General features: G+C 39.6%; 1 protein-coding gene across 1 annotated transcript in view; it reads left to right on the plus strand.

Moving 5' to 3' along the window:
* Positions 1–11,379, plus strand: part of ZC3H4 (zinc finger CCCH-type containing 4) — a gene marked incomplete in the record, with an annotated part of 21,767 nt that extends 10,388 nt beyond the window's left edge. The window contains 12 exon segments of the mRNA XM_072431133.1: positions 833–943; positions 1,659–1,875; positions 2,526–2,668; positions 3,190–3,283; positions 3,368–3,477; positions 3,684–3,785; positions 4,091–4,202; positions 4,646–4,755; positions 4,993–5,768; positions 5,859–6,106; positions 6,886–7,125; positions 7,621–11,379. Coding sequence (XP_072287234.1) covers positions 833–943; positions 1,659–1,875; positions 2,526–2,668; positions 3,190–3,283; positions 3,368–3,477; positions 3,684–3,785; positions 4,091–4,202; positions 4,646–4,755; positions 4,993–5,768; positions 5,859–6,106; positions 6,886–7,125; positions 7,621–9,008 — 3,651 coding nt within the window.
* Between the last annotated feature and the right edge of the window lie 720 nt (positions 11,380–12,099).

Here is a 12,099-nt window from a genome sequence, read left to right on the forward strand (position 1 = left end):
GATAAATGCAAGTAGAAGCAATGATCATCCAAGCAAAGGCACTTTCTACTTTAGTAAATGCATGCAATCCTGTGCCCTTTCAGTCTGTTTATCTGACAATTACTTTGCCGTGACATGAATATAATTTAGCTGGTGACATTATCTGCTAAACTTGCCTGTTCATAGTACTCCAACATACAGTACAACTCCTATTCTGAATTGAATGTCATCCAGCATTATCTATCTTCCTGTGAGCCCATGCCATCCACCTTGAGTTTACTGGAGAATGCTGCAAAAAGCATGTATCAATAAATACAACTTTTGCTTAAACAGCTGTACTTTACATCCAAAGTAAAGCCACGTACACACATGCAATTCTTGTCGTTGGAAAGGATCTTTTATGATCCTTTCCAACGATAAGAACCGCACGATGCATGAATGAGTGCTGTACATACAGCACTGCTCTGCTCTTTGAAAAGACCCTTGCAATAGGATCGCTCGTCATTCATCGTCCGTAGATCTGCCAGGACGGATCCATGGACGTTGAACGTCGCGGGCTGTACACGCCAGATTCTCGTGTGTACGTAGCTTTAGACCAGTAACTCAAACGCAAGGGCTCATTCCTTTTTGGATGGCTTAGTACATGTTATACACATTTAAGGTCCAAATGAATAGTGAGCAAGTGCTTAGAACTACAAAAACTCACAAATATATCAAACTATAGGTTTCAGATAAAACAACATATATAAATCAGGCTAGAAGGCAAAGATTAGACTGTTACCCTTTGTTGTCTATTTGTGTGGCCCAGTGCTTTGGAAACCATAAAACTAACCCCTTTTTTTTCAATATTTAGCGCCATGCATCATCCAGTGAAGACTTTTCTGACTATAGTGATGATTCAGACTACAGTCCCAGTGAGAAGAGCCATCGAAAATACCGTGATTACAGCCCACCATACCCTCCAGTAAGTGGCCAAAATAAAAAATGGTTAGTTCTGGCTAGTTCCCTATACCCTCACTCCAACATAACCTTTTCAATAATGTTTTTTTTTATTTGTTGCAAAAATTGTACATAAAAGAGCATCTTTACAAAAATAATGTTTGATGCTGTGTGGCATTGTACAGGGTTCTGGTCACTAACTAATGTTAAATGCTGCCCAAGAACACTTCCTGCTGGGCTTGTATCACCTCTAGCATAGCAGTGATTATAGTGACCTATTGGCCAGGCAATGGACAATCAAGTATTTGCATATTCATAATAAACCATAACTGAGCTTTATAACAGCCCGGCACCATCCTGATTAGCTGCAGCTCCTGTAAAAGCAATTCATCCTATTAAAAGGTTGGAAGGCTGCTGGAAGGCGGAACAGGGTAAGTATGGTTGATAAAAGTGTTTCTGCTGTGAAATATATAAATTAATTGTTTAAAAGTTCCATTAGCTACAGGTCTTCTTATAAAGCCCCTTTAATGCTCGTTAGGAATTTGTATATTTTTCAATGTCTACAACCTGTTCAGTTTATATAATTCATGCATATTAAATAGCAAAGCCAGTGTGAGATATTAAATAGTCCTATCCACCACTGGAGATGTTTATTTTTTGTTGGTTTGATACCTAAAATAATTTGTAGTTTAAAAAAAAAAAAATATGTTTACCCTGCCTTTCTTACATTTTCCTTATAGCCACATTCACAATACCCTCCTCCACCGCCTCCTTCTAAGAAGGGCTACCCAAAAATGGATAGTAAGAACTATGGCATGTACGAGGATTATGAAAATGAACAGTATGGGGATTATGAAGGGGATGAGGGAGATGAGATGGCCTCAGAAGAGTATGATGATTTTGCCAAGGAACTGAATCAATACCGAAGGGCAAAAGAGGGCAGTCATCGTGGCAGAGGTATGGATTAATATCGTCTCAGATTTCTCCGTAAAATATACTTTTTACTATATATACTAAATATACTTTTTTAAATTACCTGTATTTTTTTACTATTTAAAGTAAACTGGATTAAGCATTTTTTATTTCATTATTTTATGTCCTCTGTATGGTGTGTAATATTGTGTTTTAGGAATTTTTTAGGCACCTATACATATACCAATGGAAGTTAAATATCAATTCCATTTATCTTGGAAGGTATTATTAGGAGTAAATGTGTTTTGCTATATTCCAACAATCATGGACAAATTACAGAACTCAGGTTTACTTTGTTGTGATCTGGCAGAAAGATTTTAATCTGTGATAATGCACTTGCTTGCATCATCAAAGATACCAGCTTTGCTGCTCTGAACATGAAAATTGCTGCCCTGTTGTCCCTAAACCTTATGCCACTGCCTAATACTAACCTCCCATGCTACCCTAGTCTGATTCTAATGCTAACCTGACCAGTAACTAAGTGTAATCTTACCACTACCTTGTTCCTTGGCCCAATTAGATGTCCTCCTAAGGTCCTGTCCATGTGAAGTTGGAGGAATAGGAAAATTCTTACAATTCTGACATTGTAAACTGCTTTACAGCAATATGTGATCTAATGATTTCTACCTTCACAGGAATGCGAGGACGGGGAAAATTAATAAGAGGACGTGGAAGAGGCATGATGAGGGGAAGGGGAGTTTACAGGGCTAGAGGTAGAGGAAGAGGATTCTCTGGAGAAGAGCAAGAGGATGATGAACCGTATGAGGAAGAGATGGAGGTACTTATTGTGTCTGTGCATGTTTGATTAGATAGATTTTTAGATATACAACTCTGTTAAAGCAGAACTGAACCATGCATCACTTCATATCTGTGCTGCCTCACTGGGCTCTGCCATCTTTCCATCTGCCCTGCCTCACTGGGCTCTGCCATCTTTCCATCTGCCCTGCATTGATCTTCGGCTGTCTTGATTGTTTGTGCTGGGGGGATGTTTATCAATCTATGGCATGTGCAAGGGAAGCCAAGAATGTCGGGTTTTCCTGGCAACCAAAGTTGACGCTGCACATGCACAGCCCAGTTTTTTTCACATATTCCCAACATGATCAGGCAGGAATGATGTGGTATTGCAGAAGGGGCATCACCTGCCCCTTTCTTCAATAACCACCTACCTGAATCATTCAAAGTGGGACTTTAGTTCCACTTTAAGTGCATTAGCTGATATTTGGAATAGTTGTATTACATTTTGAAGATAATATTCTTTTTATTTATTTTTAACATACTGCTTTCCTTTGTTTTATACAGTATGGAGAGGAGGAAATGATGGGAGATGAAGAATATGATGATTACTCAAAAGAGCTGAACCAATATCGCAGGTCTAAGGAAGGCAGAGGTAGAGGTCAGTTTACTCTCTATCGAGATAAGCAATAATAAAAGATACAACAAACATGGATTTAATTTCACTTCTATTTCTTCCTTTTAGTGTTTCATAGGGGTCGTGGCCGAGGTCTCCGTTGCAGGGGATTTAAACCCATGGGTCGAGGGCGAGGCAGAGGAACAAATGAAGATGATGAATATTATGAGGAGGAGGGAGTAAGTTATTTCCGCAATCTTTCTAGTTCAAAGTGTAATATATATATATATAGTGAGGGTTGGCACACATTTTACAAATTGTCATGTTTAACCACCCAGGACATCACTGTCATGACTTCTGAAACTAGTGGTTAATTCCCGAACCAATAATACAAAATACCACAGTAACAATTTTTCGCACTAACGTATGCTAATGTTTTGCCCAGGATGGAGGGAAGTACCGAAATGACTATGAAAAACCGTACCGTCGAGCAGACAAGAAAGGGAAAGTCATCTGCAGATATTTTGTGGAGGGTCGTTGTACCTGGGTAAAAATAAATTATTTCTTTAAATCTTTGCTCGTTCACTTCTGTTTGATTGTTATGGTTCGTAGTGTACCTGGAAAAAGTGATGACGTTTTTAAGGCAACGCGTGGTCACACCAAATATTGATTTAATTTTGATTTCTTTTCATTCACTTTGCATTGACAATGGAAAAATATACTAAAAACTTTTGTATTTGTGAAAGCAGTTTAGTTTACTGCATTTTTTCACACCTGCCTAAAGCTTTTGTACAGTCATTTAGCATGTTTATTAATATATCGCTGAGCCTGCTTTTTGCTTTTTTTTTGCAGGGGGAGCACTGTAATTTCAGCCATGATGTCGAAGTTCCAAGGCGCCGTGGACTGTGCAAGTTCTATGTCACAGGTTACTGTGCCAGAGCTGACAGTTGCCCATACATGCACAATATCCTTTGAAGATGTTTTAATGCGCTTGCGCAGCTGGATGGATATATATATATATATATATATTTATTAGGCATGGAAGTCCTGAGGGTCTTAACCAATGCATGCTGTTCTGAGTAACGCTTTTGTTTGTAAAACGATCTACTAGTCTCCAGAACAGCATTGAAATAATAAATTGAAGTTTTGTAAAGAAGCATTGCAGGGACAGGATTGAAGCTATAGTTCTGTGTTCAAAGTTACAGAAACCAGCATTTCAACCTACATTCATCTCTCTGATCTTTTTTAAAACATTTTATAGAATTGATCTTTTATATAACACACACATTCATGGTAAGTGAATAGTTAGTTCCTAACTGAATTAAAACTGAGTTGTTACAAAAAGTATTGTTACTTATCAGTATGAATTTTCCATGTAATTAGTTGGTTTTCCTTAACCATTCTTACGTGATTTCCCTTGTAAGCTTTATCACACTACAGGCAGCTGCGTCAATGGTGAGGAGTGCATGTTCTCCCATGAGGAACTAACAGAAGAGACCCAGGAGTTGCTTGATAAGGTACTAAGTAAAGAGTTACTCTTTTAAAGACTGATATATATTACATGGCAGCACACATGACAAGCATGTCAATTACTTTTGTCATGTGCGTTGAGCATGAGTTTGCTTACATCATGTTAAAAAAAATAAAGTTGATTTTTTGCCATACCTGTGTAAAAACATTCTCCACATTTTAATTATATTTACTTTACTTTTGATGTCAATTTTTATTGACCTGTATGTATACTTTCTCTTTAGTTATTGGCAGAAGATGCAGAAGCTGGAGCTGAAGATGAAAAGGATGTAGAAGAATTGAAAAAACAAGGAATAAATCCTTTGCCTAAACCCCCACCTGGTGTTGGGCTGCTACCTACACCTTCAGCACCATCAGGACCGTCTAATAATACAGGACCATGTGATCCAGCATCACCCCCACCTGCTGTGCCAATAATATCTGGTTCATCAATTCCTGCTCCACAACTCCCTGGTGGTCCTGTTCCAAGTGGACCATTGCCAGGTTCCGACATGCATGGACCTGAAAGTCCTATGGAAGAAGAAATCATGTCTGGAGGTCCAGGGCTGGTGCCTGAAGGACCTGTTTTGGGGGGACCTATTCATGGGGGTCCAGGAGGTCCAACTCCTAGTGGCCGTCCATTGCCAGGAGGACATATATCAGGAGGTCAAATGCATGGAGAGCCAATGCCAAGTATTCCAGTTCCTGGGGGACCAATGCCTGGTGGCCCAATGCACCCCATGATTCCTGGGCCCAGAGAGCCATTACCACCAGATGGACCATTGCCCCCATATCAAGGAGGCCCCATGCATCCCTGTGAGGGAGGTCCAATGCCTCCAATGCAAGATGGAGGACCAATGCTTGGAAGCCCCCCAGGGGGGCCTCCAATGGAAATAATGCAAGACAGTCCATTGTCTGGATCTGGGCCGATGGATCCACAGATGTGCCATCGTAAAATACCGTCTCTGTTTGAAATTGTGGTGCGGCCCACTGCCCATTTGGCTCATAAATTGGGTGTCAGGTAATATATTGCTCACATGAGCTGTTTTTAATTTGTATTTGTAGTTCCTATTGACTAAAGCATTTTGTGGCTTTTTTTTATTCTTTTTAGACCGCCTGGTCCACCAGGAGGACCCCCAGGGCCACCCCCACCAAGGTTTCCTGGGCCTCCCGGACCTATGGGTCCTCAAGGGCCAATGCACCATGATATGGATATGGAGGAAGGCCCACCTATGATGCCCTATGGTCCTGAGGATGGACCAGATATGATGGGTGATGGTCCACCAGGCCCAGATTTCTATGGTGAATATTATCCAGAACCAAATATGGAGATGAGACCCGACATGATAGGAGATGAAGGTAATTATGTTTTTATTTTGTCTCCATGCTTGTGTGGCAATACAAAGTATTCATTTTTAGCAAAATCCATTGTTATTAAAGTGTGATACGCTTTAAAAGTCGATGAAATATCTTCATTATTTGTAGGTATACATGGCAAAGTGATGTTATTATATCCTTTGGCACCATTGTTTGCGTAGCAAGGACTTCTGATGCTGAGTACAGGAATACTACGGAGTAAAGAACTGCTCTAAATCTAAATTGTGTGACCCTGGTAAAAATTTGGAGGAGTGCATTAAGTTGTCTTTCAAAATAATGCAACCATAGCCTCCTTTTTTGTTGTTAAGTTGTACTTGAGCAACATATCTAATGTAACTACATGAACAACGAAGTGGTCCTAAAGTTTCACAGCAGTCTTTGTGATATTGTGTTTTAGAGAATTCAGAGGGTCACATTGGAGGGATCAATATAGATATACTATATGAAAACAAGTACAACCAAGTTTTTTTAGCCAGTGCTTTTTGTAGCCATGCATTTGTTAAATTCTCTATCCCACTGTGATTCGGATAATAATCCTTCAAAATATTATATAAATTAGTACACCAAAGAAGTAGCACTAATATATTATCCATTGTTTTTTGATTTTATGATAATCATCATCATATATATCTGCCACTAACACTGTAATGTGGAATGAGTTCTCTTTTACTCTGCTCTACGAATTTGTTTTATTTTCTCATTAGGAAGTGGAACATAACTTATCCTACACAAAACTATTTTATTTATTATTTTTTAACTAGGTGCCTATAACGACTATGGAGGGATGCCAGAAGATCCTCATGGATATCATGAGCATCTTCCGGAAGAAGACCCTGGAAATATGGACGCACAGCCACCTTTCAACAAAGGAAACATCACAGACTTCTTGCCCTCTGCACAGCGAGCTTTGTATTTGCGTATTCAGCAGAAACAGCAAGAAGAAGAGGAGCGAGCAAGAAGGATGGCAGGGGGCACCCAACAGGACAGAGATAACGAAGAAGGTGATTTACCTTAATTATACAAATGCATTATAACAAAGATCTTTGTGTGTAAATGGAAAAGAATTCTAGCAACCAAATTTAAGTTGTTAAACCTTCTGCTGCTTGTTAGATTATGAAAACAGAAATCTGGTGGACAGACATGAAGAAGACAGTACTTTGTTATATTAAACTTAACACAGTACTCGATCTATACATCTTAAATAGTTGTTAGAATTAGGTTAAGTTTTTTTTAAATTTATTTTCAAGATTTCATTCAAAAATATTGTTTTTGTTGTCATTTAAATAATATATTCTTAGCTACTTAATTAGTCCTACTGAAATGATTTGCTGATGACGTGCGTGATTCTAGCAGCAGGTTTTTGTTCTGCATGTAGAGGGCCTCCATTTTTCCCTCTAGCATAATATTTAAAGTTAGTAGGATATATGACAGTAAGTACAATACTAAGAATCTTGCAGAAGGAGGGATACATTTTTAAGCATTATGTACATTTTCAGGTGATCCTGGAAATTGGTACTCCAGTGATGAGGAAGAAGGAGGGAGCAGTGTGACTTCAATACTGAAAACATTACGGCAGCAGTCATCTAACCGGCCTTCTCCACAGGCCCCTGCCCGAGATGGGGGTACAGGGGGACAAGTTGACCCACGTCTGCAAAAAAGTTCACCAGCCCCATCCAGCCGTCCTACTGATCCTCGTATTTCTCGTGATCCTCGACTTTCCCGAAATCCAGAAACCCCTTCTTCATCTGACAAAGGGCCAAGTGACCCCAGATTGGCTCGACACACAGCCCAGTCTTCCAAACAAGACTCTCCAGTAAATAAAACTACTGGAGATGAAGAAGAAGGTGAGAGAGTCCTAAGGGAAAAAACTGTCAACATCCCCCTTGATCCTCTTCCTGGTCATACAATAAGAGACCCAAGAAGCCAACTTCAGCAGTTCAGCCACATCAAAAAAGACTTAAGTTTAAACAAACCAAGCTTTGCCAGGACCGTTTTATGGAGTCCTGAGGACCTTATCCCACTGCCCATTCCTAAACAGGACTTGATCCCAGTGCCTCCTGCACTACAGTCTATGCAAGGCCTTGATTCCAGACTTAACCGTCCACCCACCTCAACATCCCATGACCCACGTCAGCGAGCAGCGGCTTCTGATGCACCTGCATCAAATCCTAGCCTGCCTGATTTTGAACTTCTTTCTAGGATTCTAAAAACTGTCAATGCTGCCTCTAGTACTGCGTCAGCACCAGCTGAAAAACCCACTGATCCTCGAATGCGAAAGCCTCCCGCTGACCCACGCCTTCAAAAATCCACAGAACCTGTGCTGCCTGCACGGCCACCAGAACCCACACAGCCCCTTCCCATAATACCTCCTGCTGAGAGCACAACAACCATTGCTCCCTATGACCCCCGTCTGCTAACTGCAGGGGGGGTGAGTAAACCCAGTGGCCAAAGTAATGTTCTCAGCTCTATTAGTTTGTATGACCCTCGGACAGGGAACAAGACTTCAGCTGATACCACTTCTAACGAGACATCCTCTAAGGGTTCAGACAGCAAAACTGCCAATAAACCAAAAGAGCCCCTTTTTGTTCGTAAGTCTGCCCTGGACCAACCAGAAGCAGACAAAACCAATTCAGATACTGCCACTGACCGCTACAACAGTTACAACAGGCCGCGTGCGAAAACTGCAGCTGCCTCAGATAACAGCCAGGCCGCTGTTCACAACTTACCGGTGCCATCTGTCTACGGTTTGGTCAAGCAAGCCAAGACTGGCAGCGGAAGCCCCTTTGCTGGAAACAGCCCAACACAGGACTCTGAACAGGACGCTGGCTCACTTAAGGATGTTTTTAAAGGATTTGATCCCACAGCATCTCCATTCTTACAGTGATATCCACATACAGAGTGTTTATAACTTATATATAACTTGTTATTTTTTTTTTTTTTTTTTATTTTGATACCCCATTATTGGTCATGTCAATCCTTCCTGTATATAAACCGAAGAGAAAAATGTAACAGCTTTGCAATCTGTTTTTAATGAGTATTTGTCTTGTGTAGTGACCTAAGCTGTCTATTTGTATATTATTTTAATGTTTTCTTTGTAAACATACATCCCCCATATGTGTGTGTGTGTGTGTATGTGTGTATATATATATATATATATATATATATATATATATATATTCTTCTATATACAATGTAATTCCAAGGACAGCACAGATACAGTGGACTTGACATGAAGTAAAATTGCCAGTAGAAGAACCTTAGATGAAAGGTCTTATTCCAAAACTCCTGAGACTCCTCTAGTTTAGAGGCAGTAAGGACGAATTGAATTGTCCTTACTGCTTATGTCATCATGCAACTCGGGATTTGGAAATACCAACCTCCATGTGAGTCTTCTTACACCTGTTTTATGCTGTGTGATTTCCAACATGGCAAAGCTTTGTATGTGGTGCATGTCAGTAAAGAGCACACAGGCAGACTTGTTCAGCGAGATGGTGCAAAGCGCAGTAATCAATATCTGCCATTTAGATTTTAGTTTTTGTAGTCTAATCATGTTTTGATCTGCTACTTATCACTTGCACTGTCACACTGAGTAAGCTCAGTGGTGGGAAAAGGCAGCTAGTTCTAAATTACTGTACAGAGAGTCAGTCAGGTTCTTGTTTCAAAACTTAAATTGATATGTCTTGTCTTCTGTCCAGTTGTTGAGGATCCCATGAGCCTGGACAGAAACCTCCTTGTATATAGATATATATTTATAAATATAAATCTGATTTTATACCACATTTATGTATGTGCTATATTATGCAAAAAAAGAACAAGTCCACAAAACCAAAATGAAGTATTTATAGCTGAACTCTAAGTTTGCCACTTGAGTATTGTAAAGAGTTTATTAAAAGCAAGCCCTTATCCCCTTCCCCTTTGGTTTTCACTTTTTGTTATGTATACTCAAGAGGGGCAGAGTTGGTCCCCTTCCAAATCAAAGGATCAAACAAGTACTGGCTTTTGTTCGCCTCAAGTCTATAAAAACGCAAACCTGGTCAAAGCAGGTCAACTGACCGGTCATGTGGTGATCTACTGTAAATCAAATGAACCTGGTAGTTCGAAATCATTTCACAAATGTCAAACTGATGCCATCAATATGAACACAGAGCCTGTCTCTGGTTTTGATTAATATTTAGCAATGTTTAAAAGCATGTCTATTCAGCTATGCTTTGCAATGGGAATCTGTAAAGAAAAGTCAGGCAGATGACATCTGCCACAGCCAAGGATTTTTATCCAGACCTGAAAGCTACTTTTGTGTGTTCTGTTTGTGTAATAACCTGAGACAGGATACAATGTTTCCAGAACTAGCACTGTTTCCAACATTGAAGGAAGCCTCACCTTTCACAGCTAACAGCCAACATAAGGTCCTGTTAATACAACCAGCATTGTGGTACTTTGTGGTGTTGTACTACAATTTCATTTATTTTGGCACTACAATGCATATATACTACTTATACACATACTTCATTGCAACCTTTATTGAAAGGCTGCCTAACACATGTGCTACGGCATATGAAAAATTTGTGTTGCCGCACCCAGCATTGTGTGCCCTAAACGGTTCTCCTTAAATGTATTACTTCATTACTTCTGGACCCATTGGACTTGTAAGGTAGTACATATTTGATGTTGAACACAAAAAAACCTTGTAGCATTTAAGGTAAAGGAAATCTTTTCTTGGGAAAAACACAGGGCTGGCCTTGATCACATAAAAAAAAAAAAGTTCAGGATTTCTGACTTCACCAGCTCCATAATTGATACGTGTCACCAAACATTAAAACCAGAGACGAGCCAGGTAACTAGAATGTTCATTGTGAAGATACTAATGGCAGCCCCTGTGTTACTCCCAGTAGGATATTATTTTAATGCAGTTACCTCAGCTGTGCCTGATCTGGAGAACAATACCAAACATGATGGAGTTCTCTCTGCAAACAGAGCGGTTGTAACAGTAAAAGCAGCATTAGATTGTATATAAGAAGTGCAACAGATATAAAACCTTCCTTAATGATTCGGCCTACTAACAATGAAAACATCTTTCTTCCTTAGAACAGAAAATTATTTTAAATATTCCCAAATAAAGAAATTCTGTTGTACAAATTAATGAGGAAAACGGGAAGGAGATTAAATTAGAACTCGAGGTAATACCAGCGGGGATGGGAAACGCTCTACTTTCAATGTATGTTTTTGTATATTATTAAAAGTTGTATAGATTGAACGTTTCCTTAAATCTGGTATTTTTTTGTTTTCAGCAAAGTATCATGGGATCAACCATGGTTTTTTTTTTTTTTCTTGATGCGGATTTGTTCTATTTTCAATACTCAAATTCACCAGAAACGGATGGTTTGGCTGTTGTTATATTTTACTCATTCCATTCTTTCCCCAAATCTTGTTCACAGAGGAATAAAGATCTCAAGTATTAGGGACAAATGGTTCATGTGTTAATAGGTAATGGTGACTTGTATGTGTGTAAATATGACTGGATGCAGAGAATAAATTGATTTTTTTTCATACCAGTTCCCCATTGTCACTCCCTACTCATCAAACATAGGTTGTATATGTAAAATGTAATAGGAGATAAATACAGAAATGTATAAAGATCCCCACATTTAACTCATTTCACCCAAACAGATTGCTTGTGTTACCACTGGCTTCTTGAAAGGATCCTAAATTCTCAAATCTTCTGCAGACTGCACCTTAGATCTGCTCTGTAGTACAGAGGAAGCACAGACTCAAAAACTCCCCATGCCAGGAGTGTTCATTTTCTGGTTTACCACTGTACTTGGTGGTTCCTCTCACCGGCCTGAACATCTCCACAGCACATGATAGTGGCATAGGGGGACTGTAAGAAGTATAGGAGAGCATTCCATGTGATCTTTGTAGGGAAAGCTTTGTTTCCAGTACATTTTTTGGTGCTCATTTCTATACGATTGAACATTTTA

Source organism: Pyxicephalus adspersus, chromosome Z (assembly GCF_032062135.1).
Source record: "Pyxicephalus adspersus chromosome Z, UCB_Pads_2.0, whole genome shotgun sequence".
NCBI classification, from domain to species: Eukaryota; Metazoa; Chordata; class Amphibia; order Anura; family Pyxicephalidae; genus Pyxicephalus; species Pyxicephalus adspersus.